The following is a 19,517-nucleotide window of genomic DNA, read 5'->3' as shown; positions in this document are numbered from 1 at the left end:
GACAATAAATCAATCAATATGTAAATAAATCAATACACGAATAAAATAAAATAAAAGAACATTTGTACAGTTTGGTCATTTTCTGGGTAAGTTGAAAACATCTTTTGTAGAATCAGCAACATACAAGAACTTGTAATAATGTCATTTTGTTCATTAACAAAAAATAAAAGTAACTACACACATACAAAGAAAAAACTAAATACTGTGTGAAAGGAAAGGAAGCAGACTTCAAGAAACAATTAAGAGACTAGAGAAATTGCATGTACATGTAAATAGACTGGAATGACAAGTGGGAAACCGGTACATCAAAGGTACATAGACTGAACTATTTATCAACAACTGATACACATGCACACCTGCCTCGGAACATGTTAAAACAAAGGATGAACAAATGCATAGCTATAACAGAATACTCATTGAGGACACAAAACCATTGTTGGTATTTAAGAAGGAAAAACCCATTAGAAACATCCAAGAACATATTTTAATATACCAGAAGCATGTCTGAAACAAACAAGCAATAAGTTAGGAAACAAACTCTCTCTCTCTTTCTCATACACACATGCAAGTATGCGTGCGCACACACACACACACACACACCCACACACACCTGAAACTGTTAGAACCACATTTCTCTTGTACAACAGAACAAAATAACCAGGATTTTCAACTAACCACATATTAAAACACTGTCACTGATCACAGCCTGGCCTAAAAATGTACACCAAGGATTTTTACACCAAACATTTGGAGTACATCCACTTGAAAACTATGTACAATTTTACAGATTTTATTATACACACATGCTTAAATTGAATGACAAACGAAATGTACAATTCATCAAAAAGCTACACAATTACACGTAGAAAGCTATTATAATCGGAAAGACTAGCTGACACTTATACACCGAAATTCTGTTCTTTCTTTTTTCTCCGATGTTTTAAAAAACTTAAAAATCTTTTTTTCTAAAGTTGCCTTCACTGGCTGATTAGAAGTTGGTGTATCAATTTTAACAAATTAGTTTGGTGTATTTCCTATTTTCTAGATGTGCATGATGCTCCAGTAAAAATAAAAAATAAAAAACACTGAAAATAACGAAATAGCAGCTTTTTTCCGCGCAAAACTTATCAAGTCTTCGAAGCACATTTGGCATCCTTATCGTCCCTAACCCTAAGTTTTGCACATGCAAATCTTCCAACATGCATCTGTTCAGGCAAAAACGTTGACGATAAACTCAGGCAGAATGCAATAAAAATGAAAAGCAGAACAAAATGAGCTGTTAGCAATTGAAGCTCGATATTGAACTTGGATCATTTGTCAGCTTGTACATATTCTCCTTTTCATTGACCTACCCAAAACGATTAAGCTTTTATTCTTCTTCTCAAACAGAAACTGTTACCATCCGTTCTTGAAAAGTTCACTCACCTCAAGCATTATGAAAACATGTTTTTGAAAAATAATGAGAAAAAGGTATCATAGAGTCCTGCGAGATTACCCTCATGAAAATTCAGGCTGCTTTCTCATTGGGGGAAGCGGGCTGCCAGACAGTACGGGGCTACCCTTTTTTTTCTCTCCTGCATGCGTGTATTCCTAGATCCTCCAAAACCAACATTCTTCATACCCCTCTTTGCCAACCGTTCACTTATTGGGAGACCCTTACTTCATAGATGGGCAGGACAATTCTCTTTACAAAAAAACAACAAAAAAACAATTTCAGTTGCTGAAAACGTTGAGGTTTATGTAAACATGTACCACATTCATAAAGTTTAAACTCACAGGTAATCTAAATATATCAATCCCTAAAAATTCAGCAGCTATAGATAAGAGACGACACACTTTAAACAATTCCTAAAACATCAATCAATCAATCAATCATTGAGGCCAAAGTCACCAACAGAAGTGTCGCTATAATGCCAAGGAAGGAGATTTGATTCAGTGGATTTTACATATGGAATTGAAACACACACAGAATCAAATGAACAGAGAGGTATGAGTGGGAAACATTATGTTTCAATTTCTCTCAAAATGTAACTAACTTTGCAACATCTAAGCACAAACTACATATGAAAAAAGAATTGTATGCGAGGATAAATGTTCACTAATACAATGGTACAAACCATGAGTAAAGAGGTAAAGAAATGGCACACAGTTTGTCCAGCTGAGAACACTGTCTGGTATGATTTGTTTTCCTTGCCTTCTATCTTTCAGGATGGTAATATTCAAACTGTAGTTTTAGCAAATGCTAGCAATTTTTCTTTCCTGACAGCAAACTTCTTGTTGCTACTGCTTTATAAGAAATTATACAAGAACGCTCCTCTGAAAAAAAGTAATTTAAGACCCATTTATTTCCGAGGTCAAACAATTCTGTTGTGAAAAAGAAAAACGTGGTACAGTGGGAGTTCGGGCTGTTGTACTAGTAAATCAGGGATTTGTAAGCAAGGACCCTATCATTAATCAGTAATTTACAATGTTCTTCGAACTAAAATCTGAAAACTACAAAACCAAATCAGCAACTGGAATTTCCTACCACTTCATATTTTTCTTCACCTCTTTTTCCCATTTGAGTACATGTACAATGCAATTACTGCATGCTTTGACTTTTTGGGCCTACTTGATGCAACAGTGTCACCAAACTTGGTAAGAGCAGTAATTAAAAATTTTAGTAATAAATTTTCATTTGATTAATATACTTACCCAACTCACATATAGCAATTAACCCATAGTTCAGTGCTGATACCGCTGTACGCGTCCCCTTAGCAACAAGGAAGACGCCTCTAAAAAAGAGTGACCGAGACCCGTAAGGGTATCCAGGCCAGCCCGTAAGGGAGGCTGCCTTCCATATGCGCGCGCATATGCCGCCATCTTGTCATTCTACACGAAGCCCAACTCACTACTTTTTTAGACCCCCATACCCCCCACAGCGGGGAGGCGGGAGGGAATAAACGATGTGAGTTGGGTAAGTATATTAATCAAATGAAAATTTATTACTAAAATTTTTAATTAAATTACATATCTTACCCAACTCACATATAGCAGATTGCTACTATAGGAGGAGGGTACTTACCAACTTAAGACCGCAGGACCTGCCCTGCAGCCACGAGAGCCGGCAAAGCCGCACTGCCATCTTGCCGCCTTGCAGCAATGTCTCTCAAATAAAAATTGATGAACACGTCCTCAGATTTCCAATAAGCCGCCGCCAGGACCTCTGATAGGCGCCCTGAGCGAAGCACGGCCACAGAAGACGCCCAAGCCCTCGCTTCGTGCGTCCTGGCTGACGTAAGAGGAAGCACCGCCCTGACCTCGCCAGACTGGCGTTGCCACCATCCATACGCTTGCTTAATGGTCAGTGAAACCCATTTAGTCAAGGTGACCTTCGAGATATCCTTCGCTCGCACAGTGTTGAGGGATATAAACAATAATTTCTGAGTTTCCGAGCGAATCGGCGAAGACCTAGACAGGTAGCTGCTTAACGCCCTGACAGGACAATTTGACAGATCGGGGTCTCCAGGAGCGAGTATATCGCTCAAGGGTGGAATACGAATGCAAGGCGAAGCCTGACCGGGCTTTTGATTTTTAGCGAGAAAATTAGACGTAAATCTCAAAGAGTAGGAGCCATCCCTCTCCAGGGAAATATCTTTAGCGAGACCAGAAAGTGCGTGCACCTCGCTACCCCTCCTAGCCGTGGCAAGCAAGACCAAAAACAGAGTTTTTCTCGTCAAATTAGGTAAACTAGCCAACCGGAGAGGCTCAAAGTCCTCCGATGCAAGGAAACGGAGAACCACAAACAGATCCCAGGCAGGGAGCTGTGATCTTGAGAGAGCTGCGTCAAGGGCAGCTCCCTTAAGCACGCTTGAAATGACACCGTCAAGATTGATCTTGCGACCGAGCTGTCTAAGAGTGGAAGAAATCGCAGACCTTCTAACTCGCAGTGAAGAAGGAGAGACCCCCCTACTAGCCAACCAAGAGAGGTGGTTGGCTACCTCCATGGACCTTGGGGAAAGATGTTGAACCTTATTCTCAGAGCACCACTTGGCCCATGCAGCCCAATGAGAAGAGTAAACGGAGCTAGTTGAGTCTCTGTGTGCTTTCTGTACCAGTTTCAAAGTTGTGGCCGAGGCCCCGGCACGACGCAGAGCGATTCTGACAGAATCCAGCCGTGAAGCTGCAACGCTTGCGGATTCTCGTGCGGGACCCCTGACCTGGGCTGTAACAGGTCGCCCCTTCGAACGCCTAGAGGAATGGGTGGGCGCACTGCCAGCCGCAGAAGGTCCGGATACCAGTGCTGGCTGGGCCAAAGAGGAGCAACCAGCACCAGCGCTGGCTTTTCCAGATCCACTTTTCTTACTACCTTCCCTAGCAGGCAAAACGGAGGAAAAGCGTAAGCCTGCAGATTTGACCAATCCAGATCCAACGCGTTCACCGCCCACGCCAGAGGGTCCGGGAACGGTGAGACGAAAAGGGGAAGCCTGGTGGAGAATCTCGTTGCAAACAGATCTATGCAAGGCTTGTCTACTTGAACCCAAAGGCGGTCCAACGCCTGGTGGGAGAGGGTCCATTCTGAGTGCAGAACCTTGTCCCCCCGACTGAGGGCATCCGCCAAAACATTGAGCGTGCCCTTCAGGTACTTCGCTGAGAGAAGTATGTTGTGCGAGCTGCACCAAACCAACAGACGGCAAGCGCTCTCCGACAGCTTCTGCGAGCGTGTGCCCCCCTGCCGATTTATGTAAGCGGCCACAGTCGTATTGTCCGTGTGGACTTGAACATGACTGCCCCCCAGAAGCGGCAGGAAAGCCTGTAAACCCAGAGACACAGCCTCCAGCTCCAGCACGTTTATGTGCTGTGGAGCTAGGGAGAGATCCCACAGACCTGAGGCTGTCTGATCGGCCAGATGAGCACCCCAGCCTGTCATGGATGCATCTGTAACAAGAATGTTCTCCGGCGCCGGAGGAACGATCGGAACACCCTGAGAGACCCAGGGGAGCAGCCAGACACTTGTAGTGTTGCTGAACCAACTCCCCAGTCCTATGCGAACATTCCAGCCCTGAGAGGCTTGGTCCCACTGCCTCCTCAAAGCCGCCTGAAACGGCCTCTTGTGGACCCTGCCTAGAGGCACAAGGGGAGCCATCGATTCCATCTGCCCCAGTAGGGAGGACAACTCCCGGGCCGTGGACACACTCTTTCCTTTCAACGAGCGAACCAAGTTCTGAAGCTTGTCCACCCTCTTTTGAGAGGGACGGACTAACCACTCCACCGTATCGAAATCCATGCCCAGGTAAGTGAAGCGTTGGGATGGTTCTAACTCTGACTTCCCTAGATTGACTGTAAAGCCCAGCTGAGCCGCCAGGTCGAGAACCCTCGCAGTCTGAGTTCTGCACATGCACTGGTCCTGATGCAGATTCAACCAATCGTCTAAATACGCCCGTAGGCGTACCCCCTCTTGTCTGACAAGGGAGCAAAGCTGGCGAACGACCAGCGTGAAGATCCAGGGGGCCAGGGAAAGCCCGAAGGGGAGTGCCCGAAATTGAAACACTTTCTCGCCCCACAGAAAGCGCAGCCATTTCCTGTCTTGAACATGCATGAGCACATGGAAATATGCGTCGGTGAGATCCACCGACGTGGCCCAATCTCCCGGACGCAGAGCTTCCCTTACAGAGAGAGGAGTCTCCATGACAAACTTGACTACCCGTAGGTATTTGTTCAGGGTGGACAGGTCCAAAACAGGCCTCCATGCCCCTGAGGCTTTGGGCACCACGAACAGCCTGCCGTAAAAGCCGAGGGACTCTCGATCTCGAACTTCCTCTATCGCACCCTTCAGGAGTAGGGAAGCCACCTCCGCATGAACGGCTGACTTGGCTTCCGGGTCCGCGGGATATCTGAAAGGCGGAGGTATCCTGGACAGAGGTGCCTTCCCCTCTGCCCAGAGGAGACGGAATCCCGAACGCACTATTCCCAAAATCCACCGGCTGGACACCAGGCGTGTCCAGGCGGCCAAGGCCCTGGAGGGGCCACCCGCCGCCACCACGGCGGGGGTTACTGGGAATAGTGGCTCGGGAGACCCTCATTGGGGGTGAGGCTTGTGCCCCGACCCCCGAGAACCCCCAAAGGAGCCTCTCTTCTGGTAAGGCGCGCCTCGCCCCCTACCCCGAAAAGAGGTGGACTGATTTTGCATCTTGCCCCCCCCAGACGAAGAAGGCTGAGCCTTACTCTGGGAGGTAGGCTTGCTCTGAACCTTCTGAAAGCCTTGGTGAGCAATCCTTGCAATAGCCAGATCCCTAGCGTCCTGGGTTTCCTTCTGCAAAGCGTCCAAAGAGGAAGTACCCAGCAGCGACCCTTCCGTAAACGGGGATACCTTAAGTCTGTCAATGGTACCCCTGTCTCGGATCTTTGAACCCGCCAAAAAGGCAGTTCTGCGGGAATGTACAGCATGCCCGTAAAGCCTGGCTGCCAAGCTCAATTGTTCCTGAGAGACCTTGGCAAGCGTCGCCAACAGAGTTGTCACATCCTCCTGGGAGGCGTCGTAACGGAACTCAAACGGGTCTAACGATGAAGCGATAGACCTAGACAAAGAGCGTTGGAGAGAACTAGAGACGGAACCCAACTCGAGCAGAGATCTACCCGTCTCCTCCAAAGCCTGAAGAGCAGACTCCGTGTAAGGGACTGATCTATCCCTGGCATACCCGTCCTCCCGCAGAGAAAGCAGTTCCGGAGTCACCGGTAGAACTGATCTCGGCAAAGCGAAAGAGTCAAGTAGAGCGACGGGACGAACCGACAGTTTAGAGCTCTTTGAGAGCGCAGAACAAGGAACGTGCTGACCCGCTTTAGCCAACCAAGGGCCCACCACCTCCGGCGCCTCCCCATGCTGTGACAACAGCGGAAAGGCATCGGACATAGCTCGACCTTTCGCAAAAACCTTCGACATCTCGACCGCCACAGAGGGGGACTCCCGGAATCGGAACGAACTTTTCGGTTCCTTAGCACTCCTGAAATCCCCTAAGGCAGAAGGAGGATGGACAAACTGAGATTTGTTCACCGCCACCTCCTCCTCGAGATATTTCGAAGCCACTCCAGCCGCCAGAGCCACCGCATCTGGCAGCTGCCGTGGCAAAAAGAATCCAGCACCTTCAGCCTGAGAGGCGGCACCGTCATCCAGGTAGCCTTCGTGCCCTTCCATGCACTCCGGAGACTGGTCCCCGTACTGACTAACAGAGTCAAGTCCAGAGCCAGCCATACTACCACCAACTTCCTGCCCCCTGGGCGGAAGCAGATGCCCTTCAACCTGACTACGGTCAGGAAGAATAGGAACATCTGTTCGCTTGTCAGGGCCCTTCGCACCCACTGACACCCCGACTAAGCGGTGGATATCAGCCGATGTTTCAGAACTTTCACCTGGGATGAGACCCGAGGCTACTCCCTCAAGACAACGCTCACGTGGAGTGCACATACCTTGTGAAGAAGAACGGACACCGGCCGGAGACCCCACGGGAGCCTGAGAAATCCCATCCTGAGACGCATGCACGTCCGCCCTCGTAACAGTAGCAGAGGGAGGCAAACGCACACTGGCCAGCGACGACGTACCACCGACACCTGCCGGCAGCGCACGTATCTCCGCCTTAGTTGACGAAACTTCAGCCGCTAAGGCCGAAACCTGAGAGCTTAATGTCAAAAGCAAAGAAGCAAAATCCGCAGATGCAAGCCCAGAACCTACAGGCGAGACATCCCCTACAACATGCTTAACCCCGAGCAAGGGCTTCTCCGTAGGTTTAGCAGACGAACCGGAAACTCCGGGCACGCCAACAACAACATCACTACATTTTTTGGATTCTGAACCCGAAAGAGACACGGGCGTATCGCCGTGCGTTTTAGAACTTCTAGAACTTCTAGAGCTTTTCTTAACAGGAGAGGGCGAAGCAGCTACATGTTTAGATGTTGACCTCTTCCCGTCCGCATTGTCGGCCATGATGAAAACAACTCACAAACAAATTTGGAAAAAATTTTGTAAGTCCGAAAACAAGCCAACAATGCCGCCAAAATTCAGGTAAAAAATGGAAAGATCTCACCTCAACAGCAAATGCGAAGTCCGGTGACAAGAAGACACCAAGGGGAACACAAACCAGGTCTGGAAGACCAAGCAAGTAGGCTGAAAACACAGCCGGAGCGTACCAAACACGACCAGCTCCACTGAGCGCTGAGAGTAGAATGACAAGATGGCGGCATATGCGCGCGCATATGGAAGGCAGCCTCCCTTACGGGCTGGCCTGGATACCCTTACGGGTCTCGGTCACTCTTTTTTAGAGGCGTCTTCCTTGTTGCTAAGGGGACGCGTACAGCGGTATCAGCACTGAACTATGGGTTAATTGCTATATGTGAGTTGGGTAAGATATGTAATTTAATTTGTGTTTGTGAAGAAAAAATGGTTTCAAGATTGTGTAACTCGGTAACCAATGTCTTCATCTTGTTAAACAATTCTGCAAAGTATACACATAATGGGACCAGAGACAGTTTGAGCAAACTCTGTGGACTTTTGACTATGATGTTAACATGGACTTCATTATTATCTCAGCCATCACAGACTTTTCAACAATTTGAACCGGACGTAAGGACAGGAAGATTTGTGATATGGTGTCAGTAAATTGCATGTTACTTGCGACAACTACAGTGCAACTGTACACAGCTGTGAAGATATTATGAACTAAACTGTTGACAGCAAACCTGAGCAAGCAAACGTGCATATACAATACTACAGCTTTTCTTCTTGCAGGAAGATGAACTATACGTACAATGCATGATTGTAGATACTTGTATCCTGGAAACGAAATCTGTCAAGGAACTAAATAAGTCAACCCTTAATGCAAATACTCTTAAATCTATATGTATTCACAAACCTTGCTGAAATCAGCAGTGATGACTTCCTACAGGGATTAATTTCCATATGCCTGCACTAACACCATGTCCTCCTATAATCAGTAATACTTAGCCATTTGTTTATCAAATGTTTTTAAATTTGAAAATGGCATCTGTCATTAGGAAAAAGTTTGTTCATAGAAACACCTGGTTAAGAGATCATCACAAATAAGACTCCCATTGCACATTGGTCCGTTTCTACAGCTTAAGCTATCAGCACCATACAGTTCCACTTCTGAAACTCATACAGTGCAGATATAGTTCTCTCAACACAATGTCTTTTCAAACCATTAACACACACAGCTAGTTCTCCTCCCTGTAGACTACTGCGATTCTGCTCACACCAAGGAAAGTTCTTATTGCTTTTTTCTCAGCACAGTCCATCAGGAAACTCATCCTCATTATCTTCGGCTGGACCAGAGCTGCTGTTTGTACCCATTGGTGACTTGCTTCCACTTCCACCTCCAAGACCAATGGGCACCTTCATGTCCCGCGCCAGCTTGGAAAACTGTGGACAGAACAACACTAAATTTTGAACAACAGTATGTGATAGAAAATGCTTCACATTGAAGTATATATGAGTACTGAGGTATTAATAAGCAAAGAAAACTGTTGACTTAAAATAACTGAAGCACATAAGAAAGTTAACAAGAAAAGCAAATGCTCACTGAATGGATAATCTTTTCTTCTTATTTTCTCTCACCCAAATGCAGCTCCACTTTGACCTTGAAATCAGCCAAGGGTCGACTAGACTCGCAGCATGTTAGTAGGTCATCAAACCACCAACGTGTGTGAAGTTTCAAGGTTGTAGCTACAAAAACGTTTGAGAAAAATCGTATTTTCCGTTTTTGACTAGAACACAACCCCACTGTCAGTGTCACCATAAAATTTGACAAGGGTCAAACATTCTCGCAGCATTTCTGGAGGTCACCAAACCATCACCAGAAAAACAAGCAATGTACTCACGGAATTATCCATGTACTTGAAGAGGGGGAGAGACAGTGTTGTGCGCACAGCATCATCGTCCCCGTCATCGTAAGCTTTCAACAAGTCCTGCAAGACTCCTCCCTCTTCACTGTATCCAAACTCTGGGAAACTGTAACACAAACACATTTTATTTAGTAAGCTTAGAAAACTGGTTAACCAACAGCTAAAACTATCAATTTCCATAGTACACCTTAAAATCAAACACACACTTGTGGACCTGAAGGAGAAACTGCGGGGCCTAGTGGAGTTCCTGAGGCAAAAACTGCAGACTTCACCACATCAACAACTTTGACAGTCTAGCATGGCAACGGGAACGCAGAAGAAGAAGAAGAAGAAGAAGAAACACACACTTACTCTGATTGAGTGTAAGTCAACAAAGTGTTTCAGTTTATCAGTTTGATTATTTATTAGTTTAATAGAAATTTGAGTGAAAATGCAGCTTTTAGGTAAAACGTGCACATGAGAAACAGAGGGACGTAAGCACTCTAAATGTAAACGACATATGCAACACAACTAGGTGAGAGTTTTGCGGAACTACTCTTATTGCACCTGAGAGAATAACAAAGTTTAAAATGAACAAGCGACTTTTATCCTCCGATAGTGTATATTTTTTCCAGCATTGAAGTGCTCACAGGTAAAGCTGAAATTTGGGAGTCTTATGTTTTATTGGAAAAACCAGCTTCAATGATTAGAACTTGGCAAATTATCAGGTAACAGACAGAGCTGCCAACTGTTATGTTTTCAGCGTAGCAACCAGCATGCTACATTCTAACACAAATTGCCATGCTGTTACGCCACACTTAGATATGATACGCTCAAACACATAATCACAAGCATACAACAGTTTGCTCTTTCTTCTGAGTCCTGCTACTCATTACTGATTCTCACTCCGTGTAGTTGTCAGAATGTGTGTAATAAAACACTGTCCACACTGAAAAGCAACACTGCAGACACTCTTTGTTGGCCTTTATGGTTTTTTTCTGAATTAACTTTTGAAAAATGTATATATTCTTGTGCAAAATAGCCTAAATGTGGATGAGCGAATACATTTTAGCCAGTTCTAAACTAAAACATCATTTGCTATGCCGAAAGAAAAAAAAATGGCAGGTCTAGAGAACTCTAGTTCAAAAGAAGCTGTCTTTAAGTACCTAGATTAAAGATTTTACAGTCCAGTGAGCAACATGCTCAGCTTACCTGAGAGCACTTCTGAAGAATTGGTCAGCAGCAACAAAGTCTTCTTGGTGCAGGTGTATAAGGATGATGCCCATGACCAGTTTGCGGATCTGTGCGTAGCCCTCCACTTCAGCATAGTACCCGATCTCTTTCTTCAGGCATTCAATCGCCTCATCAAACCTGCAATACAGAACCAATGAGCAATTTCATGGTCTGCGAATAATGTTATGAGGTTCCAGTGTTGTTCTCAGGTCTCAGTCTGTGGTCACTGATGCCTAACTTGTTTGATCTGACACATTGTTTTGACTCGTCCGATAGTTTTGACATGAAGGAGGAATTCTGCCAGAACAATGTTTTCGTAGCTGGAACATTTGGACCTATACATTTTTTTAATCCATGTCCAACCTATTTTCCAAGAACAACACCAAGGTTCTGTATCATACTGTTAGATGTAAACCTTGACAGCAACCTGATAAGAACTTTACAGGACAAAAAAATGAATGAAATAGCTGCATCGAAATAAAAATGGAACTCCTTAAATAATTTTAAATTGAGAAAAAAAATCTGCAATAACAAGTATCCAAACAGCCCTTCTCCCCTTGTTTCTTTTTCAACTCATAATTTCTTTCACATCAGCAGACACTACAGACATGTTATTTCAACCTTACGATAATGTATAACTATGGCAGTTTGAGTTTTAATTGTCTTACCGGTTTTCCTTTACCAACAACCGGGCTGCTTTCCCAATAGCCTCCGCGGACTGCCTTGGTCGATCCTCACACTGATAAGAAACAGGCAAGCAGTCTTTTACACAATAACAACAAATAAGAAAGACTAAAAATTTTAACAACAAAATGACAAAATGACTGTGGGTGAGATGAACGAAGTTGAAAAACAAAAGAAATCTGTAAATAAGAAGACGTTATACAGCCTTTATATAAGTGACCTTTTTTTTTTTTATACTTAAGACCTCCATAAATCCAAGAAAATCAGGTCTGAAAAAGGAGGGAGTCTTTAAATGTGGGCAAATTTACAGAGGTTATGAACATAAAAACTGAGAAAGCAGGGTTTAAAAAGTGAGAAAGTATTAAATTGGGGGTCTTAAAAGGAGGTAGGATTCCACTGTTCAATCAGTCAGTCACTGAGTCAAACAAACATCTCAGTCAAGGGAAAACCAGTGCCTGGCCTGTCAAAAAAACAACTCCGCGTGAGGGATTTTGCAGCAAGCGAGAGTGAAGATAAAGAGGGAAAAATTTTCTCTGTACGCGAGCCAGCAAGCAGGATGTCTCAGGACTGATCTGTAGATTTCCTTATCCCATGTCACATGATCGGTATCAGTAAAGGTATATCACTGCATGCTCAGAATTCAAATATTGCACACACACACATATACACACAAAAAAGACAAGCAAACAAAACAAAGCAGTTTTGACACATTGTGCTCCGATACCCACAAAACCGTTAACATTTCAAATGTCACTTTTATTACATCAACACGACTGATGCCAAGACTTTCTGCTCTCGGTTTTGGTAAATTCTGAATCCAAGAAAGCACATTCAGAACTTAAATGAATAGTTTGTTGTTGTTGGATTTAACAAAGCAAAACTCAACACAAGGCACAAAACTGACCTCTCCCACTTCACAGGCCTTCTTGTACAGCATGATGGCTTTGCCCGGGTGGACCTGCTCTACCATCCTGAAAAGAGATCATCCATCCAGATTACCATTTTAGGAATGATACATTAATTTGGGAGAAAAAAGGCAGGGCAAGCATAGTCATCATTGTACAAGAGCCTGATTTTTGTCAGTAAATTGTGGCTCACAGTCACACTGAACAAAAATATGAATCTCAAAATGTTCACTCTTCCTTTAGTATGAGACATCACTTCTACAGGGCTATACAAGAGATAGCTGCACAAGTAAAATACTGATTTCTAGCTATGACCAAAATCCATAACACACGGCACATTGTTACTTGAAAAAAACACTCAATGGCAAGGGGAGATGCTTAAAATATAATAAGAAGGTAAAATGCACGCACATTCAAATGGGAAAGGAAATACAAACACATAAATTCTATGCGACATCTTATAGTTTCTGTACAATGTGTGAGAAAACTCTGGCTTCTCTTCACTCTGAACTGGCGCCCTTAACACACTAAAGTCACTCTTCAGGAAGGAAGAGAGGGGAATCAGATGGGTTGGACACTGGCAGTGACTGAGGACGGTACCGAATTGTGACTCTTATAAAGCCAATGTACGAGAAGTAGCCAAAGAAACAAACTAACAAAAACAATAGCACGTACACCATTAAAACATCATCAACAAAACTTACTTGGCAGCCTTTTCCAAACAGAGAGCGGCGGTGTCTGGTGTGCCGTGTTCTTGGAACATCAGGGCTGCCAGCTCCATCAGTTTCACTGCATTATCATACTCCTTGTTCTCTTTGCATAGTAACCCCGCCTGCTCGTAACTCCTTTAAAAAGAATGAAATCAGTGTCCAGTGGAACCCCCCTTTCAAGCCCTTCAAACATCGGAGAAAATCAGGTCCCAGAAATGAAGGAGTTTTAAAATGGAGGAAAATCAACTGAGGTTACAAATGGATTTTTTTGTAAAAATCTGCAAAGGGTGTAAATATAAAATCCAGGGAGTCTTAAAATGGGAGGTGGGGGTAGGGTCGGTTCACTACAACCATGACGGTATACGCTGATGATGTCCCGACAAAAAAATTACTGCTGCATATTCTTAATTCTGTTGTGCTAAAATACCTTCAAACCATCAAAAGTACTTAATTTCCAGAAAGAGAAACCTCTTTGCAATGAGTTACAGACACCTTTAAAGTTCCTTCGGTTCTTGTAACTGTTATGGTGTCTTTAAACGTAATTTTGTTTTTAAACGTTGGTTGGAATTAAATCAAATAATTCATCAAAGTTTGTTTTCTGAAAGAAAAAACCACTTTTACAATTGTCTATGATTAGGAAATTATGTCTCTCAGTTGTCAGATTTAGCTTAGTCTTTTCTTGTGGTGTTTTAAATTATACATGTGGTATGTGTAGAAAAGTATTACTTACTTTGCAGCATGGAATGGTCTGGAATCGGTTAAGGAGTTGTAGGCTTTTCAGAGTTGTTCCTTTAAAACTGCAGATAATGAATCACATTTTCTAAATACCACTATTATCAGACTAAGTACTACTCAATGACATCCACAGTCAAACTTGTCTATAATGACAACCTAAGTGAACGATAAAAAGAGGTTGTTATGGACAGGGGGTACGTCACAATGGAAAGGTAAATTATACAGAAAACAAGCTTGTCGGGGATCCTCTGGGTAGTGATAAATGAAAGTGGTGGACGTTATCGAGAGGTGGTCGCTAGGGCATGTTTGACTGTGTTGCATTTACAGGTTACCGTTAATACCAATATTATGCAAACTCACAACACTGAACAGGAGAGCAACTTTAATCAGTTAAGAAAGGCATTTATTTTTATTTTGTGCGTTTGTTTCCACCCACCACTTACATTTCTGATTTCCACACACACACACACAAACACACACACTAATTTAAACACAAAGGATACGAGTTCATTGCCTTCTGCGTCTCAGCTGCTTTGATGTAACTTTCCTTGGCTTGCTCCAAAGCTTTTGCATTTTTGAATGCTGTGGCTGAAAGTGAAACAAAACATTTTCTGATAGTAAAAACAGTTCGTTTGTATTATCTTTCCTGACTAGAAAAAATAAGGTAAAAGAAAGATATATTGCAAGGAATTATTGTTATTGAAAAGATTTCATGAATACCTCTCTGATCAAACTTGGAAAGCAATGCTTGAAGAAAAATCAGCCAGCTCTCAGTAAAAAGCCTGGCGTGTCTTTTTGGCCAATCACTAACTCAGCATACAGGCCTGTGTCATTTTGCAGTTCTTGTTTATCTTGGTCCTTTCATTTGAATGAATGTTTTGCACACATTTAGCTAACAGTAAACATAATTTGTTGCCCAAAATAATTAAATCATTTGTTTCTTGTTAAAATAAACAGAAAGTGATCACTTGAAAATATGTCTCTGTCAGGAGATTTACCTGCTTTTGCATATTCATCTGCAGCGCCATCCAGATCTGGCTTCCATTTAAAAAATGATGTTTTCATACTGAAAAACAGAGAAGGAAATGTTTTACACATTGATTTATTAACAATAATGACACATTTGCAGCTGAAAACAGGCGGGTTGACCATCCAATAGTATTGACATGTTGGAGATCTGACCATCAATTTGGTAAAACTAGGGCAACGCCAGACATTCAGACCTATACATATTTTGAATCAAGGTCCAACAGATCTTTTGTGCTCTGAGGCTCGGAACAAGTAACACTGATGTCATCCATTGTCAAATCTGAAAATGTTCAAATATATCATCTCTTCGATCCTTCATAGAGTATTAGTAATCTGAAAGTCACATATTCCGTGGTAAGTCTGTAGGTTTTGTTTTACTCAAATATATTTTACAATAATAGTACATGATGTATGTGGTATATTATTTAGTATAAAACAAAAACAAAAATACTGTCCAAGTAAATGGCATGTAGTGATGTACCTGGTTGTATAGTTGTAATAAAAGAAATGAGAGGGACAGAGAGAAAGAGAAACTAACAGACAGGCAAACACACAGAACTTCGAGTGAACATTTTAGCATCTGGGCTACCTAGCTTCCCTCACAAAATAACCAAAGAGTAGAATACTAGAAAATTAAGAAATGTGTCAACCGTGGGATTAGAACTGAAGGGATCATTTTATCCACAAATAGCAGCGGTTGTATGAGTTTAAATACAAATGTCTGCTTCACTTGAGTGATTTTTGTGTGTGTCTGATGTGCACCATGCAAATGGTCTTTTTTTTTTTTTTTTAAATCACAGCTTAATTATTGCAGAACATTATTAACTCACGAAAAAGCTTCAGGCACAGCGTTACATTCATTCCAGTTCACGTGTAAAATTATTACTTTTAACCTGCTACGTGCATTTAATGCCTTGACATTCTTAGTCTTACCATGTATTAAGAGGGATTTGTATGAATCACTCCTATTTTTAATATTTTGTTACACCATTGATGAAAACACTGTGACTGTGACTGTGACCACCTCCTTCCATTCACTTTTGACTTTGCAAAACTTTATTCCAGATCTGTACAGCTAAAACTTTTCTAAATTACAATCTGCTGTCGGCAATGTCTTAAAATCCCTTTTAATGTAAAGGATCGAACCATTTGTCAGCCAAGCGAAGATGTTCCAGTCCCTCACACAGCTTCTTGTCGCTGGATGACGCCATTTTGAAAGCTCGTCTGCTAACCTCTCGCGAATTCTCGCACATTTTTTGTTGGGCGCAAAGTAAGAATCCGGGGCAGAGATGGAATAATCGGGATTTCCCGAAACCTCATTTTGATTTCCAACAAAGCGTCGCATTTCCGGAAACGAGCTGCCTCGTTCTAGAAATGGCAACCCTTCGACTGGCACAAAAAAGTATACCCTTTTCACAGGTCATGAATAAGGTATATGAAAAAGCAAGGTCTTATACAGGGGAAGTCTTGAATTGGGGGGGGGGGGGTACACTAAGGCACGCACATACGCACACACACACACACCGGCAGCCGGGCACATACGGCACACACACACGGCACACACACACACACACACACCGCACGCACGCCGCGGCACACACACACACACACACACACACACACACGCGCAAGTACATGTGGCTCTCAAAAACGTGTAAACCAATTTTCACCCACAATAAAACGTCCAATAGGTTTTTTTTAGATATGCTTTGTACACACACACACACACACGGCACCGTACACACACACACACACACACACACACAGTGACGGCACACACACACACACACATACACACACACACACACACACGAGGGCCCCAGAGGGTTTTAAATCGTGATCGTGATTGGTGTTTTTTTTACCTTTCTGTGACCGTGATTGCCGAAATTTCCATTTCTGTGATCGTGATGGGACCGTTTGCCCCTGACAGTGATTGAAAAATGAAGGTGTGACTGACAGTGCCGCCTCAACTTTTATGACGTCATAAAAGACATTATTTTATCGAAAAAATGAGAGAAAAAAAACGTCTGGGGATATCATACCTGGGAACTCTCATGTCAAATTTCATAAAGATCGGTCCAGTAGTTTACTCTGAATCGCTCTACACACACACACGTACCGACACACACACCCGTGACACACACACATACACACCACGACCCTCGTCTCGATTCCCCCTCTATCATTGTTAAAACATTTAGTCAAAACTTGACTAAATGTAAAGAAGAGAAAGAGGGGGGGGGGGGGGGGGGGAGGCTTCACACTTTGGTGGTTTTTGACACCGAACCACAACTCACACATGACTCGGTTCTAACTGCCTTGTCGCACGTGACTCAGTTTCGCGCATGTCACTGGCAACTTTAGCTCATGGCTTAGAGAGCGATAGTCACTCAGCTGAAGCGCACAGCGTCAATTTGCAGTGTGAAATGACCGCGGGTGCGAGACGTGTAAAAACATTGATGGCTGTAAGTACAGGAAAAATCTTCAAGGAACAATTACAGGTAAGGCACAGTATTTATCAGTACACCTACCGGCTTCAGAAAGATATTTTCATTGCGAACTCCTCGCTGGCAGCAGAGACATGCTGGCAGCTAGTGACTGCCATCAGATTTTTGAATCCTACTTTGAGTTATGGTCCCATCATTCATCGGAGTGGCCACAGCATGAAAACCACCATGCATTGTCACGGTGGGCTAGATCAATGATACCGTCTTGCATGGTAGGAAATCATGGTAATCTTGAACTTTTAGTGTGTTAAAAATTAGATTCATAGCTCAGAATCCAGTGCCATTCTTTACTTATTTTTAATACAGGTCCCTGTAATTACAAAGAACATTTGTTGTGAAATTAATTGACGGATTCTCATTTATTATATTCTCAGTTCAACATTTTCCACATGAGACATCGGGTTTCCATAGCCTACGTGTGTAAGATTCAGTGCCAGATCAACTAAAGTTTAAAAACAAATCACAAACAAAAAACCTTCGCTTGTATTTTTAGATTGATTTTTATGGTTCATTTGCTCCCATAGTTGAGTACATTTACATTTTGCAGAATGTAATTTTGTTTTAAACCTTTATAACGGCCAATAACCGCAGTGAGAGTGAATGAACACACATTCTTAAAAGAGCGCAAAGTGAGAAGTCATTGTAGCCAGTCATATTTACTGATCAAAGCAATCTGAAAAAGAAAGGAGTTCGGTGTCAAGCAATGCAGACCTTTCCAAATTTCTCTTTGGGTTGGGCCATCCAGATACTCCAGTGGCAATTAGAGTATGAAATCAACATTTTAGCTGTCTCTCAGCATATCTAGTAATATTCCCTTTGATGAAGATGTCTACAAGTTGCACAACTGTACAACAACAACAAAATAACACAAACATACAAACAAATTCTGAGAAATCATTTTGATAACTTTGATTTAAATGTTGAGGAACAGCGTTTACTCAATACTAGGCGCTAACAGAGACATATTGAAGAGATGCGAAGCGAGGGCGCTCGTGTGAACTCTTGGGGTACCGCGCTCGGTCAGCGTGACCTCGCGCGATTGTCAGCCATCATCCCGTACTACATGTGTATGTTGTTGTTCGCTTGCTCTCTGACACTGATTTGAAGTGCTTTTCTGTCATATTTCTTTGGATATATCCAGCTGCAGACGAGAGATATCAGTGATAAGTAAACTTGATTCATATTCTGTAGTTTCAATAGTGTGCACACGAACACATTTGAGAGGATTTGGTTCCCGAAACGAGTCAAAAACACGGTTCCCTCGGTTCTTGCGGCCATTGTTCTAAGTCCATGCCTTACATTGTGCGTGGAGGCAATGTTTGGGAGCTAATATTTTCTTTTGTGCGCAACGTTACTTTCCCTTAAGGTCCCTGGCGTCCACGTAAACCTCGAAAACCTCGTTTTGTGTTTGTATACATGTGTGTACTTTGTTAGTTTTGTTGTGTTTGTTAAAGGTCCTTGATTCCTGTAAACTGTTTTTTTCTTTCTTCTTAGGTCCCGTAAACCTCTTTTTTGTGTGATTGTTTTGTTGTTTGTTGTTGTCTGCGTTTTACATTTAGTCAAGTTTTGACTAAATGTTTTAACGTAGAGGGGGGAATCGAGACGAGGGTCGTGGTGTATGTGTGTCTGTCTGTCTGTCTGTGTGTGTGTGTAGAGCGATTCAGACTAAACTACTGGACCGATCTTTATGAAATTTGACATGAGAGTTCCTGGGTATGAAATCCCCATACGTTTTTTTCATTTTTTCAATAAATGTCTTTGAATTTGATGACGTCATATCCGGCTTTTCGTGAAAGTTGAGGCGGCACTGTACGTCACGCTCTCATTTTTCAACCAAATTGGTT

At 43.0% G+C, this 19,517-nt stretch overlaps 1 protein-coding gene across 1 annotated transcript; it reads right to left on the bottom strand.

Moving 5' to 3' along the window:
• Positions 1 to 8,393: 8,393 nt before the first annotated feature.
• Positions 8,394 to 16,413, bottom strand: LOC138974908 (gamma-soluble NSF attachment protein-like). Its single transcript, XM_070347630.1, has 10 exons — positions 16,313 to 16,413; positions 15,136 to 15,203; positions 14,641 to 14,725; positions 14,133 to 14,150; positions 13,397 to 13,537; positions 12,692 to 12,758; positions 11,772 to 11,842; positions 11,083 to 11,241; positions 9,868 to 9,997; positions 8,394 to 9,409 (listed from the first exon to the last, which is right to left on the bottom strand). Exons 1-10 carry the CDS (start codon positions 16,375 to 16,377, stop codon positions 9,272 to 9,274), a joined length of 942 nt encoding a protein of 313 aa, XP_070203731.1. The 5' UTR covers positions 16,378 to 16,413; the 3' UTR covers positions 8,394 to 9,271.
• Between the last annotated feature and the right edge of the window lie 3,104 nt (positions 16,414 to 19,517).

This window comes from Littorina saxatilis, linkage group LG1 (assembly GCF_037325665.1).
Source record: "Littorina saxatilis isolate snail1 linkage group LG1, US_GU_Lsax_2.0, whole genome shotgun sequence".
Classification (NCBI taxonomy): domain Eukaryota; kingdom Metazoa; phylum Mollusca; class Gastropoda; order Littorinimorpha; family Littorinidae; genus Littorina; species Littorina saxatilis.
The sequence above is the reverse complement of the archived record's forward strand: the minus strand, read 5'-3'. Positions and strand labels throughout refer to the sequence as shown.